Source organism: Camelus bactrianus, chromosome X (assembly GCF_048773025.1).
Source record: "Camelus bactrianus isolate YW-2024 breed Bactrian camel chromosome X, ASM4877302v1, whole genome shotgun sequence".
Classification (NCBI taxonomy): Eukaryota; Metazoa; Chordata; class Mammalia; order Artiodactyla; family Camelidae; genus Camelus; species Camelus bactrianus.
Window position 1 is genome coordinate 35,397,343 of NC_133575.1, and position 24,863 is coordinate 35,422,205.

The window sequence follows — 24,863 nt, forward strand, 5'->3', positions numbered from 1 at the left end:
GTTGTATGGAATCAGTATTTTTTCAGCTTCTTTGAAAATATTTTCCCCTATTGTTGTTCCATGCAGACTATTCACAGAAGCTAATTCTTCAGTCATTTAAAACAAGGTCTTGATTCTTCAAATGAACAATTGAGCAGTATCAGTATTACCTGTTAACTCATGAAGTGCCAAGGAAAACCACTCAGTTAATTGCTTTGTTTTTTAAACTGACTATTGATGTTGTTCTCAATGTTCTCAACTCTTCAAGCAACTGTTCTAGCTGAAAGTCTAATAGTCTTAAATTTGTTTTCTCTGAACACATTACTTTGGCTATTGCAATCAGACACAATTTAATTAAACAGGTTTCCTCCTTTGGCTAAGAAACGAGCCACTCAGAAAATTACTTTGGTTGCAGCCTCATATTCATTTTTTAAGTTTTGTGAAGAAACTCTGCTGTGATGAAATATTCTGTTTTAAATTCTCTAATTGTTCTCACTGTTGTTCTCCTGTCAGTTGGAAATATTGTGATGAGTGTAGTCTGATCATGTTGACATATAGAGTACTCTTTTAGCAAAACTATAGTGTTATTGCATAATAAGTGCTAGGCTATCAAATTTGATAACAAAATAATCCACACTCCACCATGCCTTAAGAGCATGACATATGAAGTCCTTTTTCTCTTTTTTTCTGGTTTTGGCATGATAGGTATACACTGGTCATAAAAAGAAATGTCATAGTGTTATATGTGTGGCACTTGAAACACTGCCAAGTTATATCAGCATCACTGTGATTTGTAGGGCACTCAGCAGCAGGGCAAAGAGATGAGAGCACCACATACATTCTCTGTTGCAACTATTCAACTCTCTGTTGTTTTGTGAAAGTAGCCACAGATGACACATAAATGAATGAGCATAATTGTGTTCCAATAAAACTTTATGCACACCAAAATTTGAATTTCATGTAATTTTAATGTGTGATGAAATGGCTGTACAAATAAATATAGGTGGCAGGGTGGATTTGGCCTATAGGTTACTTGGTCTAGCAAAAGGGCTAGACCAGCCAGCTGGTCAATGTTCTTCGAGCTTGGTGTCAGCTGCTGAGCCCAAGTGAAAGGAAATCTCCTGTTTAAAGCAGCAGCACTAACATCAATAGCAACCTGGCTATTTCTGTGCCTAAAATCACCATAACCATTCATGTGATTCTTTAGTAAGCCTTGCTAGACTCTTCAGGGTTCTGCTTAATTTTCCAACTTTGACTCCCAATTCTTTCCTTATCCTTTTGGTGACAGCCATATTCAACTTCCTGAATTTACCAGAACTCTCATATTCTTTTGTATTTTTGCAGATCTGTTGCTGCTTCTGCCAGGAAGATACCCACCCCTGTACCCAGCCCCCAGTTTCCAATAATCCATCTTTTATCCTCTAGGAGCTTTATCTGGTACCTCTAGGCTGATAAAGATGCCTCTTCTCTGAGCATCCACAGAAATTTGGGCAAAGCTTATAGCACTAATCACTTTATTCTATAGTATAGAATTTACTTACATAACTCTCCAAGTAAGAGTTCAGGACAGGGACTGTCAACTTGGAATGTTTTCAGCCATTATTTCTTTGGACACCTTTTGGGCCCTGACCTATTTCTTCTCTCATTCTGGGATTCTGATGACACAGATGTTATATCCTTTATTATCATCTAATAGATCTCTGAGGCTCTGTTTATTATTATCATTTTTCAGTCTATTTTCTCTCCGTTCTTCAGATTGGTAATTTCTATTGTGCTATCTTGAACTTCTCTTATTCTTTCCTCTATCCCCTCCATTCTGATGATGAGCCCATACATTGAGCTTTAAATTTTGGTTATTATATTTTTCAGTTCTAAAATTTCCATTTGGTTCTTCTTTATATCTTCTATTTTTTTTTTTTTTTGCTGAAACTTCTTATTTATCTGCTAAGACTTCCTAGTTTTTCGTTTGTTTCAAATAGGTTCATAATTGCTCACTGAAACATTTTTGCGACTGCTTTAAAATCCTTGTCAGATAATGTGAACATCTGATTCACCTTAGTGTTCACATCTGTTGACTATCTTTTCTAACTAATGTTGGGATTACCCTGGTTCTTGGTATGAGTGATTTTTCGCTGAAACCTGGACATGGTGGGTATTGTAAGACTCGATCTTACCTAAATATTCTGTTTTAGTGGGCCTTTTCTGACATCACTCTGTTGGGGAAGGGAAAGCACTGCTTGTTACCACCTTGTAGAAGTGGAAGTCCAGGTTCCCCACTCAACCTTGGTTGACACTGGTGGAGGCGGGTGGTCTCCTTTCTACTGCTGGGTGTGAATGGCAGTTCTGGCTCCCCACGAGGCCTCTATTGATACCACTATATCTGGAAGTGGAGGGGGGGGGGCCTCATTACTGTTTCCCAAATTGCGTCCACTCTCACCATGGGAGTGGTGGCTTTGTTACCACTGGGCAGTGGTGAAAGTTCTGACTCTCCAGTAGGCCTCCTCTGATACCACAAAAGCAAGGAAGGGGAGTGATGCCTCACTACTGCTGGGTGTGGGTGGAAGTCCAGGCTCTCTAGTGCGGTGGTGGTGGGGGGTAGGATTTGAGGTGTTTAATTACAGCTTGGTAAGGGTAGAAGTCTAGGCTGGGTGTGGGAGTCAAGGCTTCTTCCAGAAGTCCTGAAACTATTCTGACAACTGAAGTTTTGGTAATAGGTGAAAATCTGTCTATACTTGGCTCCCTATCTCCCCTCAACTCTAACCCTGTGTTAATTTTTGTCACCAATGTGTTTGGACATCAGTTGGATAATCTTTATGACACCAGTAAGTGTGGGAAGAGCTGAATTTATTTTTGATCCTGACTTAAAGGACAAGTATAGTTCTATTTATAAGACTAGATAAGTCATCACTCTGCTACATGATTTTTTTATTGTCTGCATAGGTCATATGGCACTAACTTTATAAATGAACTACATGTTCCTAAATAGTTCAGGTTAAGTATTTAGTATTTAAAAGGAAGTTACATTTATTTTCCGATAATTGAGTGGGCTTCTCCTCTGATATTAATTGATGGTACTTACATGAGTATTAACACAATGTTGCTACACATGATGCACTAATCAGTCCATAATCTGACTCAGCATGATACAAATTTTATAAAATTTAAGAAGTTTGATTTATCTATGCATGTATTAGTCACATCAGCTTGGCAAACTCAAATTACTCTTCCCAGCTCCTAGTGTATTAGGTTATAATTATGAAACATAAATCAGTGCTAATTGATATAAGGTTTAATTTTAGAATAAAAGAGAGAGGTAGCAATGTTAGGGTTATATGCCCCAAATAAAAAGTAGATTAGGACTGCCTATGTGTTGGGCTTATAGGGAGGTTGAAGAGGGATAAGGAGGAAGTGATTGGTAGAGTGGTGATTAACACAGTTAGAACCCAGAATATGAAAGCTAGAAAGGATTTTAGAAATTCCAAGCTTCCTATTTTTTTGAGGTCTTTGAATGCATATTATGTGTCTGGCACTTTACCTAACGGCATTTAATCATGAAAATAACATTGTAAAGTGGCTCTATTTTCTCTTTTTTCACAGATGAGGGAACTGAACCAAATTAGTCTCATTAGTCAGATGAGACTAACTTGTTGAAGGTCACCCAGCTATCAAGTGGTAGAGTTAGGCTCTGAACCCAGAACTGCATGATTCCCCAGTTCATGTATCTTTGGCTCAAATGCTCTGCCTTCTCAACAGGTTTTTAGATTCACATTTCATAGAAATATTATAAAATTATCCATCCAACTTCCCCATTTCTCTCTCCAGTGAAGGACCTAAACCTAAGAGGTAACATACCTATTACACAAACATTTGACAGATTATAAGCTATGCAAGATCTAAAACATTAGTGATCTAAGGATCACGTTACTGTATAAAAATTGTCTCATGCTTCATGACGGAGGATGGATATCTGTAGTTGGATTAGACATACAGTTCTGGCTTAGAGGATAAGGAACTTTTCCAAGGACACAGCCTGTGCAGAGTTATGATTTGTATCCAGGTCTGCCAGCCTGACTTCAACCCCACCCATTGCAGCCACTCCATGCAATTCTGCTGCTATTACCTAGTAATGATTATGTAGAGGGAAAGAGGGTTTTGAGGGGTTGGGGGTGGGTAGCCCAATAATTCTTGGAAAGGACCTGAGTCAAGAATCACCAGCTCCAGGAAGACTGCCAAATACTGGCAGAATTCATATCCCTGCTTGTGCAAGTCTAAGTGTGTGTCTGTGTGTGTGTGTCGGGGTGGTGGTGGTGGGGGGGTAGACTGGTGTCAAAATCTCCCAAGCTTTGAAGGTCATCTGTTGTGACCAAGTTAACAATGCACATATTAATTTAGCTGTAGAAAATATTTAGCCTGTATACTCACCCATTCAAGTAAAAATGGAAAGGATATCGTAAAGAGTGGAAGAGGTGTATCAGAGAAAGTAATTAAACATGAAATGTAATCCATGTAAAACTATAGTTAAGTCTAGTTACTCGTCTCAGGGGGACAGTTTAAAACTGTCTGTGTGCAAAATCAGTTGGGATTTCCATAGCTTCTCAATGAATACTGCTAGGATTACTGAGTTAGCACTGAATTGTCTGCCTTATATTTTGAAATCCAAGTTAAATGTATCTTGTTTATTGGTTACATTATTGAAAATATAGAGTCCATGTTTATAATGGAAATCTTGTCTTCATATGTCCATTTATTTTTTTCCTATCCCTGAAGACTGGAGTTGTGCCCTGTAACAGTTCTATGAGACATATCTTACTAAACTTGTGTTTTGAAAAGTAATAGACCCAAGGCATGTTTTCCTTTTTCCCAATTATACTATAGATTGAAAGGTAGCCTAGCGACTTTTACTAACATCTGAGACACGGTCAGAACAAGAAAATGTTACTGCTGCCTAAGACATGTTTTTTTTGGGGGGGGGGGTGGTGGTGGTAGAAAAGGGTTTTCTGGGCTGCAAGCTTCGACGAGGATCTTAATTATGTCTTCTCTCAGGCCTGTCTACAAGTAGCCCCAACTCTTCCATGAAGGCCCCACTGAGATCATAGCACTAGAAACCAACATTCTGGAGATCTCACTTAACAATTTTTTGGTCATTGCTTCTTCTTACATCACCATAATGAACTACTGATAAAAAGCCGATAGCACGAAAATTTGGCCCCAGAGTGCCGCCAACAGACCTTCGGCGGTGGGGATCCGTGGTCAGCGAGCCAGACCCTCGTGGGCGACTCTTCATTCCCTCGGGTCAGGGGGCCTTTCCCCCTTCACCTGCGGCGCAGCGAGGGGATCGGAGCCGGGACTGCAGGGATGGCCTAGGGCGGCGCCTGAGCCGCGGGGGTAGGGAGCCGGCGGCCGCTCCCCGACCGCGCTCCTCGCGGAGGCCATTATTTCCAGCGGTGCCAAAAGTGTGCGCCTTCTTCGGAGGACGGAGGTCACGGGCCGTGCGCCTCCTCCCAGCGACGCGACTCTTTATCAGGCCCTCCGGGGCCCGGGACCCCCGGAGCGCAGGATACCGGAGCCGCTGTCTGGGCCACTCCGGAGCACCCGGACGGGCAAAGGCCGTCCATGGCGTCCTTGGTCACGGCTCGCTCCCGCCGCGGGCGGTGCCAGACCTCGCCCTTCCCTATCGCTCCCCTCCCCCTCCCAAGCCCGCCGCGACTCCCGAGGTGACACAGCCCGGACCCTCCATTCTCTGCCCCAGTGTATTTAACTGGCACAACCAAACCGGCTGCTCCCTCTCGGTGACAACCCTTCCCCCCGACAGACAGGCCCGGCAGCCAACCACCGGCCAGAATTGGCGTGCGTCCCGCTCCCCGTCGGTGGCGGCCTCGGTGGGCGGGGCTCGGGCAGCTAGCAAGTTGAGTGGAGCCACGGCTGACGTGAGTCAACAAAGGTCACGTGAGGCGAGAGTGCCGCGTCGATTGGCTGTCCCGGCCGGGCGGGGAGGGGGGGGTCACGGCGGCGGCGTGGGGTTCGCTGTGTGACACAATTACAACAACTTTGTGCTGGTGCCGGGGAAGTTTGTGTCTCCAACGAATTCCCCCCTGTGTCCCCCAGCCCCGCGCGCTCCGGCCATTCCCGTCGTCCCCGCCCGTAGCTGCCCCTCGCCCGCCCCCGCGATGTGACCCTACAGCCGAGCCGCCGCCGCTGCCGACTCGGGGGCTCCGCAGCCCCTGCCGCCGCCGCCTTTACCGCCGCCGCGTTGGGATTTTTCGTCGCTGCCGCCCGCGGCGGAGGAGGAGGCGGCGATAAAGTTGGTGTGCCGGTCCCGCGCGGAGATTGGGGGCGTCGTTGCGGGTCCCGGCCCGGGGGGGGGTGTCGGCGTTGGAGTTGTGAATTCGCTGCGTTTCCATGAAATCCTGCGGAGTGTCGCTCGCTACCGCTGCCGCCGCCGCCGCCGCCGCTTTCGGTGATGAGGAAAAGAAAATGGCGGCGGGAAAAGCGAGCGGCGAGAGCGAGGAGGCGTCCCCGAGCCTGACAGCCGAGGAGAGGGAGGCGCTCGGAGGACTGGACAGGTACGGGCCGCCGTCACCCGCCGGGTCGGCTCCGGACCGGCTGGCGCCGCTCTCCCGGGAGGCCCGAGCGCCGCTCGCCTCTGGCGGCGGCGGCGGGGCGGGCACCTCGGCTTCGCGCTCGGGGTGCTGTAGCCGCCGCCGGGGCCTCGGGCTCGGGCAGGGATGGGTCGATGGTGCTGCCGGAGCTTTAACGGGCCGCTTGTGTCTCTCCCCACAGCCGCCTCTTCGGATTCGTGAGGTTTCATGAAGATGGCGCCAGGACGAAGGCCCTACTGGGCAAGGTAAGGCAGCCGCGGGCCGGAGCGCGGACACGGTCTCCCCGGCCGGCGCCCCACTCGCCCCGGGCTCCGCGGCTCCGCGGCTCCGCAGCCGGGCTGGCGCTCATTGTGGCCGCGAACGATGGCCGAGGGGCTTCCGGAAAACTATTTCCTGCCGCTGCTCTTCCCCCACCCCTAGATGCCTCGCTGGCTCCCTTGCGAAATCGCCCTCTCCTCTCGTAGCTGGAGGAACAGAGACGGCAGCGCTTTGGGGCCGAGCTGAACCGGGTGGACAAAATTGCCTGTTATTTTATGGCTTTTGTGGGGGGTCGACCGATGAGCTCCCCGAGCTGCCTGTTAAAGAGTCAAGGGATCGTAAATGTGTGCCGATGTCCCCGCATTTCCGACTTAACTTGCCTCCTGTGGTTTTTATTCTTTTTCTCCAGGCAGGCTGCTCGTGAAGTCTACTGGTAACCAAACGTTTGGGGCTTTCTTGTGTCCCCGCTCCCAGAAGGGGGAAGTTGCACGTAGTTTAGGGCGGTGGAGAGTTTGCATTGGGCCGTTGACGGGCATCTCGATAGGTCTGTGTTTTACCTGAAGTTAGGTGACTTGTTTACTTTTTTGGGTCTTTCGGCCATAGAAACCCTACAGTTATCTGTGAATGTGTTTTCTTCTTGGAGCCTCGGTTTCCTGTGTGTCTGACAGTGGAGGCCAGGGGGGAATTCGGGGTGTAGTCTCTGTTTATTTGTGTGGAAAGTTCTTGGCACTGTCATTTAGTTAAGTAATGGCTGCTCCTATCGGCCCAAGATGGCGGGACAGGGTGGGAGGAGAAAGTGAAGGGGGGGGTTTGGGGGAGGGAGGAGAGGTAAACATGGAAATAAATAGTAGCGAAGAATAGGCCTCTCCTTCAGAGTGTGTAGCTCGGTGGTGTTTAATAAAAATTACCCACGATTATTTGCGCCTGGAATTCTGGTACCTTTCTCAGGCTCGGAAGCAGCATTCATAAGCCTGGTAAATGCTTATCAACCTGTAGCACATTTAGTTACCCATCCGTAAGCTATTGAACAAAGGCTGTGGAGTCTCGATCTGCCTGCATCAGTTTGTGTCTCTTGACCAAAATCTGATCGAAATGATTATCGTATGCTTGCTTCTTTATTTGGACCCTGAAACTTGCACCGTGCGCGATAGGTGTTGCATCCATTTGACATTTTCTTTTCTAGCTGAAATCAGTAGCTTTGCATTTGACACTTAGTTTTATTGTTGCAGTTGAGAAGGAAGTTAGAAATGACTAAAGCCTAGCATTTTATTCTTAAGTTGAGATTTTAAAAAATTTAGTTGTCCTGAATTTTTGTCTGTAGTTTGGTTTAGAAGAGTCGCTCGTTTCTTTTATCTGCAATTACACTTCTGTTTTTGTTTCAAAGTAACTTAAGTATATGGGGTTTTGGACACAAATAATGACCAGAAAGCTAAACAGCCATAATCTTTTTCAGTAAGCCCAGTTCCTTTGACTGACAGAGAAAAGTTGAATTAAACTTTGTGTAGGTATTAATTGGCTTCCTTAAAATTATTGCCGGGAAAATCAATAGTGACTACGTCTGAAATGATTTAAGCATAAATGGCTTAAGCCTTGAGTTTTTTTTGTTTTGCAACCTCAGTATTTAAAATATTTTATTAAAAAGTGCTCGGTTACTGTCAAAGTTGTCATTCCAAAAGGCCAAGCAAAATATTTAATTTAACTTAATAAAATTTAAGGAGCATTACTTTATTTTGAAGTGACTGTTGCCAGTCTAATGGGGGCTGGTAAAACTGCAAAGATAATACATTTGGAAAAGTTTGGCTAAATCTATTGCTTTTGGTTATGGTAATGAAGAAATAAATGGAATCTGATGTTTAATGTGGATAATGTGTAAAATGCTAGGTGATTTCATGTCTCAGATTGCTTGTATTTAGATAGATTCACAGTGGATCGTGCTTAACATTGTATTTCAGATTATAACATTGAACCCGGTAGTTATTATGCATAATTGAGTTTAAATAGTAAAAGGACTGAACATTTTCAAGTATTTTTTGTGAAAGTGTGCATTACTTTCACAAGTACAGTGACGTCTTATAAATGAGAAAGTAGCGAAGCTTCATTATGTTTTGCGGAAGAATTAAGGCCTCATAAAATACCAGGTAATTTGATAAAGTACTAAGTATTTTGTTGAGCTAAAGAAAAATATTCTTCATTACTCCTGACCCCGTACTTGTGAGGTCCTGCCTGTTTAGGTCAAGACTCATAAGCCTTAACATTAAAATAAAACACTCAGGAGCTTGTGCCTGAAACCTCATGCACTTCTTGGTTGCATCCTTGTGAGCCTGAACATACCAGTGAGATGTGTAATGCAAAGCTGGATGATATTATATAACCTCACACCGGGTGTTTGAATTAGATTCTGAATAGAATGAATGAGCCGGATTCCTGCTATAGGAAGTATTGAATTATTTAGTTTCATCCATCTTTTGAACAGTCCTGGTAAACAGCATGTTTTTTTTGTGGAATGTTGAGCTGTGTTGGTTTTCAGAATTCTTATTCTCTGAAAGTCTTCAAAACAAGAGTTGGCTTTTCTTTGTTTGGGTAGGTTAAGGGTACTTACCTAAGGGCAGATACTGGAACTGAGTAACTCTAGGATTCTCTTTTTAGCTATGATTTTTGTCATTACCCACCCTCCCCCTCCAAACAAATTTAGTCTGCAATTTGTGTAACTTTTTTCTTTCTGACAGAAGCGTAGCTATTACTACTTGTTTTCAAAAATTCTTATTCCTATGTTATTGGATCCTCTTTCAAGTTTTAAAATTTAAATTAGGAGGTTTTAAAAAAGTTAACTCTTAAAAGCTTTTGGAAAGTTTAAAACATATAGTAAGTATCTCTTACTTGTCCAGAAACTTGTATGTTCTTCTTTTTAGGTGTGAGGATACTTTGTCCAAACTGCTGATTTCTTTTAGTCTCTGAATGTTTTTGTAAGATAAATATAAATTAGAGTCATTGAAAGAATTTTTGGTTGTATGATTGCCATTTGATACACAATGCTTAGAGTTTTTAATTTTAAATAATTAGTAATATGGTATATTATTTTGTTGTAATACCTTTATCTTTAAAAGATTGTAATCAGCAAGTGGTTGCTTAATCACAGTTCTTGAAGTGTCGCATGATCTTGACCACTTTCCTCTTCAAAGTAATGCTGCTATTAATCTTTTGGTGACATAATAATTCAAGATTCTTATTTTTTAAAATTATAGTGCAGTTACTGATAAGTAATTAAGTAAAACATTTTAACAGAAATTAACTGTGGTGACTTTCAGTACATTTTTGAAAATCTTTTTGGTTTAATCTTATTTTCAGTTGATACAGATTTGAGTTAAAGTTTAATGTAATATAATATATAGCATGAATGTAGTAATACTATACATTTGCATTTATAGTGATAATATAATGCTACAGAGTTGGGGGATCTTTGTCACGGAATTATTGCTAAAATACATAGTTGTTCATTTTGAAGTAACTATATTATTTTAAAGTTTGTATTAAATACTCTTACTGGATTTTTTTTTTTTGAAATTCTGCTAATCAATAGAAAGATTATGTAGAGTATCTAGAAGTAGATATGGATTATTTACCACTTTAAAATGTATGTGCTTTCTTTTCCTCGGAGATAATTAATATTAAAATAGTTGGAATTTAAAATTTTGGGGAAATGGAAGCAGTTTTAGGTCCATTAAGGCATATATTTTCCCAAATTTGGTTTGCTTGCATGTAGATGGTAAGGGAAAATTACTAGGTCACTTGTAGAGGTGGCTTTTTTATACTATAATATTTGGATGTTGATGACGTTTAAAATTATTTTATATTATGTGTGTGTTTTATTTGCTGGTGAGGGATATATTCATTTCTAGTGTTAAAGAAGGTTAGTGTGTGGGTTACAAAAGTAACTACAGAATAATGTCATGCTTTGTGTTTGAAAATTAGGTCTTTAATTTAATGCATCTTAAAAACTATTTTCTAGTTTGGAGAGTTGTAAACAATTGCAGCCGTTATTATTTACCTGGACAAAGTCTCATGCTGCTACTACACGTTTCCTAAAACTTTGATACATTCCTGATGATAAAGATATAGTAAGAGATTATAGAAAATGCTTGCTTATCTGGCCGCAAATTATAATTGCAGGAATATATAAACGTGCTCTTTTTAAGTTCTGACTTTTTCCCCCCACTGGATAGTTCTTTCCGTAGAATCAGTTACAAATTCAAATGACTAGGGAACACATTCGATTGCCACCTCTATATATTTCAGGTTGTTAAGAAAAACTGGCTGAGGGATGATTTTTTGTGATGTAGGTGGTAAAGTGGAATGATGGGCCATACGCTTTAAACCAAAGTGAAGGTTCATTGCTCGGCTAGCTACAGAGTAAAAAAAATCTTTTTCTGACTTGGTTATGTAACGTTTAGTTTTTATTTATGTAATACCAGTATCATTTTGCAGATTTGAAAAGGGCTTTTTTTGGTTAAGTTTATTTTTATTTGGAAATTCATTGTGATACTTTGAGCTCTTTGAAATTGATGTTAATGACTTATAACACTGTGCATTATTAATATTTTTGGAATGTGGTATTAAGAGCTAATTTATGTTACAGAAATACCACCAGATTGTCTAAGAATTGAAATGGTGGTTAGGTTATTTAGGACTCACATGTATTTTTCTGTAGACTAGTTAATTAGTGGAGTTTATTTAATGAATGCATAAATGACAGTCTTATGTACTCATACTGAAGCTTCATATGTAAGTGTATCAGTTTCCCATATTGACTTGAAATTTGTTGACAGTAAATTAGAGCAACAAATATTTGAGTACCCTAAGTGCAAGCCTATGCAGGGAATATGAAGATAACATAGATATCCCTTGTCTGCACTTCTGCACTGAAAACTTACAGTGCCTTAAAAGGGTGAGGTAAGTATAAGGATGACTAACAGAAACTTCAGTGGCAGAAGAGAAGTGTAAAGTATCCTGAAAGTTTATGAGAAAGATCGATTTAATAATTTACAAGTTAGAAAGGCTCTTTCTTTTTTCTGTCACTCATAAAAACATTGTTTAGCAAGCATGCGCAAAAGCACAGGAACCTGTTTGTGAAGCTTGACAAAGTCCCAGCTCTTTGTCTTTGTAGGCAGTCAACAAGGACCTTGCTGGCAAGGTGGCATATGTAGCAGTGTGTTAGCAGCAGTAGGCATTAGCTCCAGAATCACCTGGTCAGTAGAGAAACACAGAGCTGCGTGGGACTTCTAGATGATATGTGCACTCTGGAGAGTTTCGGGATCCTGGATTTGCTGATTCTTAGACTCTGTTCATGCAGAGGTGGTGATGCCTTCTAGCCAAGCCACATTAACTTGAACATCATTCATTTCACTGGTCAGAATTTACTTTTAACACCCTTTGTGCTACCCGACACATTTCAGGGCTGACTAATGTAAAGGCAGGAGAAGCACTGCCTTTGTGGAGTGTTGTCCTGTCCTCCTCCTGTCTCTCATTTTTAGATTTAACTCTACTGGACTGTGTATTCCTGATTTGGGAATTTCAAAAGTTAACTAACAGCCTCTGGATTTTAGATTATTAGAATTAACTTCAAAAGTTAACTCATAGTTGCTAAGTTAAAATTAACTAAAGCGCATGAGACTCACTGTATTCTGATGTATTTTATTTTACTTTTTCTTGAAACATTTAATGAGAATTTGTATTACGTAACACATTCTGTGTCAGACATTTAAAACTCAATTATTTCATTAAATTTTTATAATACATGAGTTAAATGGCGGGTATTCACATTTGTGAGATAATTGCACAGTGGCTTCTGGGCTAGCTTAATTTACAAACAGCATCTTCCATTTATCTAGGTATATGTTTCAACAAATTATGCACTTGGAACACCAGACCGTAGAAGACAAAAGCCTGCCTCTTAGCTCCTCACATCTGGGGACTTTTATGATCTGCACCTTCTTTCCCGAGGTGGGTGGTGCTGAAGGTGGGCAAGACATTGATGGCTCCTGCAAAAATACTACTTGCTTTTCTGGACCCCTGTTTTCAGTTAATTAGTTTACTCTTGAGTCCGTTGTAAATTGAGTTTCAAAGTACTACTGTAGATTGGGCCTCAGTCTCTTATTACCAGGATGGGAATTGTTTCTTGATTGTGTTTCCTGGAGATGGTGTTTCTTGATTTTGTTATTAACACGGAATCTTTTAATTTTGTTTAGGAAGACATGATTTGAAATCAGAATTTTGTTTTTAGCAGATGTTCAGAGGATCACCTGCCTGTGTGTTCTGTCCCTCTCTGATCTCATTTTGTAGTAATACTTACCTTTGTTATGAGTTCCTAACTTGGGATCCTTGAATGAGTTGAGTGTTCATGGGTCAATTTAAGAAATTCTCTTGACAAAGTTTTGAAAGGATGCTCAAGAAGTAGTTAAGTAATGATTATCTTGGAGTACAACACAGCTCTAGTGTGAGGAGGAGAGGAGTAGATTTTGAACTAGATTTCTATACTGCTGTGGGTTTTTTTTGTTTGTTTATTTTTAAACCATAGATGTGCATTACCTTAAAAATAATAAAATAAGCACACTGATAGTATACCAGAATTAAAACATGGATTTTATACTACCGTATGTGTAGTTAGAGATACCTGTAAAGGCCTTGTTGTGAAGTTGGGATACTTCTGATCTTTATGGTCCTTCAGTGGGGATAGGAGTAAACGAAGTAGAGAGGTACACCTTGTTGGTCCTATTTCTTTGTATTTTATTTAGGTGGCTTTGATATAGTTGTTGTATACTCATTCTTCATTTTGATCTTTAGCATCTCTTTCATTGATGACTTTATTTTGGGGTCTGATTTGGCCCGGGCTGACATTTGGGACCTAATTAAAAACTATAACCTGGAAAAGTGGATATAATCCCTTATTTAGACAGTTTTAGGTTTCTTAGCCAAATTATGGGCTGTTTGCCACTATCTTCTATAAGCTTTTATTTATTTTCTCTTACCCATTTCTTCCTTTTATTCTGCCTTTTCTCTTCTCTAGATTGCTAAGATTTGTCATTCTGTTGTGAATGTGTTCTTGATTTTTGTAGTTTCATCTGTGGTAGTATTTTGTCTGTGTTAAAATAAATAAAAGATGCTATTGCTAACCTTATTCTCAGGAAGAAGATTGGGCTTTGTTATAGTTAAGAGTATTATATAAGGTCATCTAATTTAATTTAGAACAATGGAAGAAACCTTTTTAGATAAAGGATTGTTTTCAGACTGTAGGTCTATTACATTATGTTCTTTAGCTCCTTTTAAAAAAAAACTGTTTATTATAGAAAGTTTCCAATATTTTCAAAAGCAGAGAAAATAAACCAGCCAACCATCACTGATCATTACCCAGCTTCAACAATTTTCAACTCATAATCAGTCTTGTTTCATCTGTGTTTTGCCCCTCACTGCCATTATTTTGAAGGAAATCTCAGATATCAGTCATATCATTTAATCCATAGATATTTCAGTTGGTCTCCGAAACATAGCCACAATGCCCTAATTACACATAAAATAACTTCTTAATATCAAATATCCATGGGCCTTGATTTTTTTTTTTTTCCTGTATGGAAGTTAAGGATTAGTTGCTTGGGAATTGAGTAGAAAACAGATACTTAGCTGAATATGTGTGAGTTTGTTTGTATTTTAATACTGTGGTAGAATTCTGTAATAGAATATTACACAATATGTGACAAAAGAGATAACTTTTCCTAAAAACCTTATGAATCTTAGTTGCTTAAGTCTGTTTGGATAGTTTGTATATTTAGGGGAAATTTGTTTTTAGGATACAGTAATTAAACGTAGGTTTTTGATTTCAGGTATCAGAATGAGAACTAGAAAAGCTTTTACTTTGCTTGATTGATTTGTGAAACGTGTGCTGAAGCACTGTGAGTGAGGGACTGTGCCAAGTCCTGGGGCAGCAAATAAGACCTGGCCTCTGTCCCTGCAGTCTGTGGAGAGAGATGGACAGACTGAGTGATCATGTGATGTAGTTAAGTACAGTAAACAAGATATATGCAAAATGCTGTGAGCTCTCAAATGCTGGAGCAATTATAACATTTAAAACTTCTGACTGTGGGTAGTTTATCCACACAAATTTCCAACATGTTGGAGCAGTTAGTTTAGATTGGAGAAGTGGGTGAGAGAAGTGGTACAAAGATGTGACATTTTGGTTGGTCTTGGTTATGAAACATGAGTAGAAGTTTAGCAAGAGGAAAAAGAGGGCAGAGAGTTGAAGGTGAGACGATCACTGGTGTTTGAGGAGTTGTGAATAGTTTAGTGTGGATAGAGGGTAGAGTGTCTTAGTAGGATTGGGAGGTCTTAGAAGGATTGGGAGGAGGTAGTTGAAGGTTCCCATCACTGTAAGGCCATAGGATGTTTTGGGAAGTCATTGAACTGAACTCTGCAATCAGGGGAAGTGACGTGACCAAAAGTAGATTTTCTGGGACTATTATTGACTACAGTGAGAGGGATGAAATGGAGGGAAAAGGAACCTAGTTGTGAAGCATTGATGGATAGATAGCACTGCATGGATTTTTAGAGTCGAATTCTGTTCCTGCCACTTACTGGATGTATGATCTTTGGGCAAATTATTTTACCTTGCAGAAGCTTAGTTTTCTTATCTGTAAAATGGAAGTGGGTAATAGATTTCTGACACGCTACTGCATTTTGTGTTAGGAGAAAAAGGTACGTAGAGTGCCTAGCATTGGGCTTGGTGTGGAAGGTGTTCAGTACAAGATAATACGTTATTATCATCTTGGAAAAGACATTTTAAAAAAATGATGCTGTGGTTTAAGAATGAGGGGGAAGATAGGCAGATTTGAGATCTCTTGAAAACGCCCTTCCTTGACTTTCCTAACATCTGGCTACTTTGGCATTCCTTCTGTGTCTCTGACCACATCTCAGTTTCCTTTGCAAGGAGATTCTATTCTAGATCCTTATTTACTCACTCTGCTCCTTGCTTGCATGTATACTTGACTGCTACTTGATTAGTTTACCTGGGTATTTTTGAAGACACCTTAAACTGAACATATGCAAACTGAATTTATCGTTGTCTTTTGACGTCCCTTATCTTAGTAAATGGCTCTTATTGCTTCCCTTGCCAGAAACCTTAGTTTTTTAACTTCTCTTTTTCTTAATCTATCAAGTTCTGCTAATCACCATATCTTGACATTTCTACCTCTTAAGTTTCAAATCTGCTTGTTTTTCTCCATCCTTACTGCTAACATTCTAATCACAGCCATGATCCTATCTTTGACTTTTGAAATACCTTCGTACAGTGTTTTTGGATAGGTATACTTGTACATAGTACAAAATTGAAAAGTTACGTAAAGGATTTTACAGTGAAAAGAAAATCTTCCTCCCACGTCATCTCCCAGTTATTTAGTTCCTGTTCTCAGGCAGCCACTGATAAAAGGTTTATTGGGTAACTTTATATTTCAACACATAGACAAGCATATTCTGTTGTATTTTTTCCCACACAAATGAGATCGTACGGTATACAAATTGTTAAAATGCTGTGTTAATTTTGCTTCTTACCATATGAAAGTATTGTTTTTATATTGAATTGTCTTAGGTGTGAGAGTTCTCTGTCATTCAAGTAGTGAGATGTTGGTGAGGGGATTGGTTTGAGTGATTAAGTTATTTTGATTTTGAGGTTCTATTTCTCCTTTTATACATGGTATTTAAGGAAGAAATTCTTCAACATGCAAAAGTTTTAATTGAAAATATGTTCACATGTGTTTTCCTAAGATAGGAGTTGCTTAGTTTTATATGCTGTGAACTGTCAGTTGGAATAATTGGCAAATTTTGCCTTTATATTTTGGTTTTATTGGTGTGACTGATTGTCAGGCTGCTGGAATACTAATTTAATTTACTCCCTGAATGTTGAAAGAAGTAGCCATAGTTTATACTATTTAATATCTTGTATTTGCAGGAATCATTCACCTTCTTGATTTATTCTTGCTTTTTATTATAGAAAAGGAAAAATAGGTAAACTTGTGTTCTTGATTAGTCAAAAATAGTACAGTGGTGTGTTATAAGCTTATAGCAGAATATTTTTATTTCCATTATAGATTGACTGGTGGTTGAGTTAGAACAATGGCACTTTACTTTTTTGAGGTCACTAACCCTTTGAGGGTCAATGTAGCTGTATACATTTTGTGTATGATTTTGGGGGAGTGTGTGGATCACTTTGAAACCCAACTGTGTACTCCATTATTTTCAGTTTAGTTTACTTTATTCTTGGGTAGAGGTATTAATGATAGGAGTATGTTGAGGAGAAAAAAAGCTTTAGAACCATTGGATTCGTTATGCTTAGATGGCATGGATTTACCATCCAGTTTTGTGGTGTTCTATGACCACTTCACATATTCTCTCAAACTCTCCTCTATTGATTATAAGGGTTCTAGGGGAAGAGAATGTGGACTGATCCCTAGCAAATGTATTGCTCTAACTGGAAAAATAGCTGTAAGCACATGGCCCCATTAAGATTGTTAACAGGCTTTAGTATTGTTTCTTCAGCCTGGGTGCTCAAAATGCTAGTTTGATTGGGAGGCTGTATACTGGGAAGAACAGTGGATCAGAAAACCGAAGACCCGTGTTTTAGGGTTTGCTGCCTACTTTAGTTGAGGCACTTCCTGATTTATTGAATGTAAACTTTTCCTGTTGAATTTTGCTCTGTGTGTGTGTGTGTATGTATGTATGTATGTATATGTATGTTTGTATGTATCTATGATTATATTTTCATTATTAGCCTATCTGTTAAAAAGATAGATTTGGAGTTTGTAAGTTAGACTCAGGGTATAACTCTTAAAAAAAATTCTTATTTTTTATTGAAGTGTAGTCAGTGTACAATGTTAGTTTCAGGTGTCCAGCAAAGTGATTCAGTTATACATATACTTACATACATATATACGTATTTTTCAGACTCTTTTCCATTACAACTCATTACAAGAAATTGAATATAGTTCCCTGTGCTATATAGTAGGTCCTTATTGTTTATTTGTTTTATATATAATAGTGTGTATCTGTTAATCCCAAATTCCTAATCTGTCCCTTCTTCTCTTCTCTCCAGATTCAGGCTATAACTCTTAAAAGAAGCTTTTTTGGTAATACTTTTTCAAAGATGATCAATGGGTAGATATGAGGTGGGTCGTCTGTCATTGAAAGTGTTCACGTTTGCCCATTGACACTACTTGGCTTGGATATTGTAGATAGCATTCAGATATCAAAGGATAACTTTTACTGTTAAGTTATCTGTAATGATAATCCAACTCTTAAATAGTCATAATTCTATGAAAAGGGGTAGCTGGGTCCTGACTAGCTAAAAGGAAAGCTGGAGTCCTTCCAAATCTGATGTGTGTTTTTGGCTTTTGCTTTGTTTTGTTGGACTTGGTTGTCCTTACAGAAGTGGACAATCACATCACAGTTTGGGTATCATGAATACATTTCTATAAATGGAAATTTTTTTCTATTGATTTTTTAAAAAAATTGTTTATTTGGAGGTAATCGTAGATTCACATGCAGTTTTAAGTAATAATAGATCTAGTACAATATGACCAGGATATTGACATTGATACAGTCAAGATATGGACCTGTTTATCATGACAGTTATCTGTTCTGTTGTCCTTTATGGCCATATTAACAACACCCCCCTTGCTCCATTTCTAACCCCTGACCAACACGTATCTGTTCTCCATTTCTATAATTTTGTCATTTGAAGAATGTTATATAAATGGGATCATACAGTATATATCATTTTGGGATTGCCACTTTTGACTCAGCAGAACTCCCTGGAGATTAATCTAAGTTGTCGTATGTATCGATAGTTTGTTCCTTTTTATTGCTGAGTAGTATTCCATAGTATTGATGTGCCACAGTTTCTTTAGCCATTTACCCACTGAAGGATGTCTGAATTATTTCTAGTTTTTGGTTATCGCAAATAAAGCTGCAATGAACATTTGTGTACAGGGGTTTTTGTGAATATAAATTTTCTCTGGGATAAATGCCCAAGAGTGCCAGTTGCTAATAGTTGCCTGCTTAGTTTTATTAAAAAACTGCCAAACTGTTTTCCAGAGCAGCTCTACCATCTTACATTCCCCTCAGTAGTTCCCACCAGTGTTCTAGTTTTGTTGCATCCTTGCCAGCATTTGGTGTTATTACTTTTTCATTTTTGGCATTCTGATAGGTGTGTAATGATAGCTCATTGTGGTTTTAATATGCATTTCCCTAATGGCTAGTGATGGTGAATATCCTTCATGTCCTTATTTTCCATCTGTGTAACCTCTTTGGTGAAATTTCTGTTCATGTCTTTTGGATTGTTGATTTGAGGCCTTTTTCTCTGATGTAAAAATTTGGTGCTATAAATTTACCTTTTAGCACTACTTTAATTATGTCCCACATATTCTTATATGTTGTATTTTCATTCATTTCTATGCATTTTAAAATTTCCTCTTTGAGCCATTGAATATTTCCTAGTGTGTTATTCAGTAAGTATTTGGAGATACGGAGATTTTCCTGTTTTCACTCTGTTACTGATTTTTAGCTTGATTCCATTATGATTAGGGAATTTGTGTAATTTTCATTCTCTTAGTTGACATCTGTTTTATGACCTAGATGATCCATGGGTGCTTGGAATGAATGTGTTTTCTGTTGTTGGAGTGTTGTGTACATGGCAATTAGATGCTATTGGTTGATTGTATTCTTCAGTTCTTCTATATCCTTGCTGATTTTCTGTCTGTTAGTTGTGACATTTGCTGAGACAGTCGTGTTACCAAGTCGTCAACTTTAACTGGGGATTTGTCTGTGTTCCTTTTATCTCTGTCAGTTTCTGCTTGTGCTTTAAGGCTCTGTCTTTTGGTATGTACATAATTAGGATTCTTGTCTTCTGGTGGGTTCTCTGTATCATTATGTAATATCTCTCTTGGCCTACTAAAATTATTAGTAATTTTACTTGCTCTGAGGTCCACTTTACCTGATAGTAATGTAGCCATTCTTGCTTTTTAAAAGAATTAATATTTCCATGATAAACAGTGTATTGTTAGATCATTTTTAAAAGTCTGTTCTTCCAGTCTCTTTTAATTGGTATATTTAGACTTTTCACACTTAAGGTAATTACTGATATCTTAGGGCTTAAGTCTGCTATTTTATTATTATTATTTTGTTTCTCATTTCTCATTTCTTTCTTGTTTCTTACTTCCCTAGGGGTTATCTAGATATTTTTTTTGATTCCATCTTGATTTGTAGTGTTTCTAAGTATATCTCTTTCTATAGAATTCTTAGTGGTTGCCCTCAGTATTGCAATATTCATATGTAATTTATCACCATCTTCTGGTTTGGATGTTACACTGCTTCGAGTGAAGTGCAGTCCTTTACTTCCATTTAGGTTCTTTTCCTCTCTTCTAAAATATAATTTTCCTAAGTGTTTTCTCTGCATAATGTTGAACACCGTATCAGATAGTGCGATAAATTTTGCTTCAACCAGCAACCAGCAAATATGATTTATGAAACTCTGCATTGCTTTATATTACACTTATTACACTCACCTCAGTGTTCTTTTTTCCTTCCTGAAGTCCTGGCCTTCTACTTTCCTTTCTACTTAGAGAACTTTTTTTAGTCATTCTTTCAGTGTGACTTTGTTAGCAGCAAATTCTCTTAGTTTTTCTGAGATTGCCTTTATTTTTCTTCATTCATGAAAGATATTTTTGCTGAATGTAGAATTCACAGGGTACAGTTCTTTTCTTTTCCTATGTGAAAAATGTGCTATTTCCTTCTGTTCTGTATGGTTTCAAATCAGAAATTTGCAGTCATTTGAATCCTGAAAGCAATTCATCATTTTTCTCTGGCCGCTTTCAAGGTTTTTTCCTTGTCTTTAGTTTTCAGGAGTTAAGTAATGATGTATTTTGGTATGCATGTCTTTCGTTTTGTTTTAGTTGAGGTTCTTACATCTTTTTCTTTCTGTGGGTTAATGTGTTTCACTAAATTTTGGAAGTTTTTAGCCATTATATCTTAGGATACTTTTTCAGTCCCACTTTTCTCTTCTTCTGGGACTCTGGTAAGAAGCTTAGCTCTTATGTTTTTGGCTCTTGGGTCCCTGAGGCTCTGTCCATCCCCTACACCTCCCAGTCTATTTTCTTGTTTAGGTTGGCTAAGTTCTCCCCCCCCCCCCCAAGTTGAAGTATTGTTGATTTACAATGTTGTTTCAGGTGTACAGCAAAGTCATTCAATTATACATATATATATTTTTCAGATTCTTCTCCATTATAGGTTATTACATGATATTGAACATAGTTCCCCATGCTATACAGTAGGCACTTGTTTATTTGTTTTATATGTAGTAGTGTGTATATGTTAATCCCAGACTACTAATCTCCACCCCCCCCCCCCCCCCCCGTTTCCCCTTTGGTAACCATAGTTTGTTGATCTGTCTTTGTTGTCTAGCACTTCCATTCTACTGTTGAGCCCATTGAGAGAATTTTATTTTGGTTATTGTATTTTTTAGTTTTATAATTTCCCTTTGATTCTTTTAAAATAACTTTGCTGAGATTTTTCATTTTCTCATTTGTTTCAAGAGCAGCTGTAATTGCTCGTTGAAGCATTTATTTGACTGCTTTAAAATCTTCATCAGAGGTAATACCTCAAAAACCTGGTTCATCTCAGTGTTGCATCTGTTGATTATTTTCTCTCATTCACTTTGTACTTTTCTGGCTTTTGGTATGGTGAGTGATTTTCAGTTATACTCTGGACATTTTGGATTTCATATTATGAGAATTCTGGATCCTCTTCTTTTTTATAGTAGGTAGTCTCCTTGCTGAGGTGTAGTGCCAGGACTGGGTGGCTCCATATGTTCAGCTTCTGGCTCGGCCCTGCTGACAACCACCCTGGTAAAAGTAGGGCACTGAGTCATACTGTCTTGGTCCAGACTGATGGATGCAAGTTCACATCCCCCCTTGTCCTCACTGATATCTTCTTGGCAAAAGTTGGGCACCAGTTTATACCACTTTGTTGCCTCTGAGTCTGGGAGGTGTAAGATCAGCTTTCTGATGGGTCATGCTTCCCAGCAAGACAGAAGTGGAGGGCTAACTCACACCACTCTGATGCTGCGGGGTGGAGGAGAAGCTCCCTACTTTGTACCGCTTCCCCTGAGTTGATGCCAAGTGGTGGGTGGTGGAAGCTCAGCTCCCTCTGGGCATCACTGGCACCCAGAGAACGTGTGAAATGGATTGTCGGCTGCTCCATCTTGCTTGACCTCTTCATTCAATCTTACTGCTGGGTGTGTTTGAAGGTTCAGCTCCCTACTGTTCCCTGCTGACACCAGGGGTGGAGGGGAAGGTGGAATGCTGACTGGTGCCAACTCATACCACCTTGTTCAGTCTTGTTGATGTCGGGTAGGGTGCTGTTTCAGTTCTTCTCTGGTTCATGCTGATACCAGGCGTGCGTGCGTGCGTGCATGCGTGTGTGTTTTCAAGTGTAGTAGTGACTAATGCTGCCTCATACAGCTTTGTTAAGTCTCCTTGCTACTGGGTAGTAGTGGTGGCCCAGCTTGCTCTTGACCCTGCTAATGCTACCTTAAATGGGTGAATCTGAGCACCAGTTGTTTTCACTGGGTGTAGGGTGTGAAAGTTCAGCTCCTCTTTCAGTTTTGCTGTAACCCAGCAGGGGTATTGAAGCCCTGGTTCTGCAGGGCCAGGAAGATCTGCTTCCTGCTCAGCCTCTTCCATACCATCCTGTCTGGGGAACTGGATCACCCTCCGTGTGGGGAATAGAAGATCAACTGCTTGTTTTGTTGTGCCAGCACTGCCCTGGGAGTGGACTCGGATTGGCACTGCCTGCTCCCCACCCCAGTTGAGAGGAAGGAAGTATGGAAGATTTGCTGCGTGCTTGGCCTCACTGAAACTAGACAGTTTGCATGAGTGTGCGTGTGTATTTTCCATTGATGTTTGGCTGAAGCATGGTGGGTATTGCTAAAAAGGCTTCTATTGGCAGCCTACTTTTCCCCTAGTCTTTTTCCTAGGAGGAAAAGACTTTTTGGAGGTTTTTTGGTCTGTGACTTTGGTGGTACTAGATCAGGGGCTTCTGAAGTAGCACCCAGTCCTGGAAGTATGGGAGGCAGTAAGAAAACCTAGGGAACTCACTGCCTTGTCATTCCTCAAGTCCTGTTGCCTCTAGGAAGTCTGCTGCCCTTTCCTCACCTTTTAGATACTTCCTATGCTTATTTGTTCTATCATATTCAGGATTTTTTAGTTATAAGAGGGAGTACCTGAGAGAAATGAAGCTACTCCAATTTGGTGGAACTGAAAGTCTTTCATTTACTATTACAGCAATTCAAGGTTTGAATTGTGAAAATTTTTGCCTAAAGATACTATGTCACCTGAATGAAGTAAGTCTTAAAAAATCAAATTTACATGGAAATCTTAACTTTTCACAGTATCAGTCGGTGACCATATTGCAAAGCTGTTCCCTTGTGTCAGGGCTTGACCCATAGCTGTATTATTTTGGGGACAAGGTTTAAATAATTACAGTGCTTACTTTTGACATCAAATGCTTTCTGTTACATTGTTTAAAAAAAGTATATATTTACACGTATATAGAGAGAAACTGAAAGATAAGCTGGGTTATAGCAGAATGTCACTGTTTTGGTTTGCCATCAAATAGCAGTTACTCTTTAGATTCCCATGACAAACATACCGATGTAACAGAATATTCTGTTTCTTTTGCCATATTAAGGCCAGCAAAACAACAAAATCCTTCTCCGAAATTCTTAAAACACTCAAAATAACATGATGCAGAAGATTTTAGAAGAGGAGAGGTGGTACATAGAGATGTTTCCCTATTCAGTTGAATAGGCAAGTGAAAACTTGGGAGGCATCAGTGCATCTGAGGCAGAGGATAACGGTAATTTCAGCAATGTCCATGCTGAACACAGTTCTACAATTTAAAAATGAGGGGGCTTTTATAATTCATTCTACCTCAAATTCTGTGATTTTTGTCCCTTTTGTTCTTTCTAACTTGTTATAGTGCAATTTATATAGAAACTGAAATTTTTTTAAAACAAAAAACCTGGAAAAAAAGTTTTAGGCCCTTTAACATGAATTTCTCTTAAAATAAGCTTAGCTGTTCATTCTGTTAAGAAATGAGTTGATTTATTTTCTGTCTAATATGCTAATCATAATGTGCAGTGGTTAAACATTGTGCATTCTTCCTTGACCTATTAGTTATTTTGGATTGTGTTATTTCCATAATTTGTGAGTTTCCCAAAATTTTTTTGTTACATTGATTTCTAATTTTGTTCCATTTTGGTCAGAGGTCGTAGCTGTTATGATTTCAGTCCTTTTAAATTTATGGAGACTTGCTTTGTGATTCATCCTGGAGAACATTCCATGTGCACATCAGTAGAATGTGTTTTCTGCTGTTATCGGAGGGAGTGTTCTATAGATGGATTTTTTGGTTTTACTGGTTTATAGTGTTCTTCAGATCTTCTGATTCTTTGTTGATTTATTGATTACTGTAAGTGGAGTATTGTGGTCTGCAACTATTACTGTTGAATTGTCTATTTTTCTTCAATTCAGCTTTTGCTTCAGGTATTTTGAGTTCTGTTGTTAAATGTGCATACTTGTTTTTAATTGTTATATCTTGGTGAATTCGCCATAGCATGTTCTTTGTGCCTACTAATAATACTTGTTTCAAAGTATATTTTGTCTGATATTACTGTAGCCACAACAACTCTGTTTTGGTTACTGTTTGTATGGTACATATTTTTGTATCCCTTTAGTTTTATCCTATTTTGGTCTGAATCTAAAGTGTATCTTTTTTAGGAAGCATATAGTTGGATCTTGCCGTTTTATCCGTTTTGCCAATCTGTGCCTTTTAATTGTAAGAGTGCTTAATTCATTTATGTTTTATGTGATTACTGATAAGATAGGACTTAAAGCTACCATTTTACTATTTGTCTTCTATGTGTCTTCTGTCATTTTT

General features: G+C 39.3%; 1 protein-coding gene across 8 annotated transcripts in view; it reads left to right on the plus strand.

Annotated features, from left to right (window-relative positions):
• Positions 1–5,976: 5,976 nt before the first annotated feature.
• The window catches only part of KDM6A (lysine demethylase 6A), a 168,116-nt gene continuing 149,229 nt past the window's right edge, over positions 5,977–24,863 (plus strand). For 6 of the 8 annotated variants that reach the window (XM_074359374.1, XM_074359375.1, XM_074359377.1 and 3 more), the window contains exons 1-2: positions 5,977–6,542; positions 6,760–6,823. In XM_074359374.1, the coding sequence (XP_074215475.1) occupies positions 6,379–6,542; positions 6,760–6,823 (228 nt within the window). In that variant the 5' untranslated portion in view covers positions 5,977–6,378. The remainder of the gene's footprint in view (positions 6,543–6,759; positions 6,824–24,863) is intronic. The other 2 variants (XM_074359379.1, XM_074359381.1) reach the window with 1 other exon arrangement.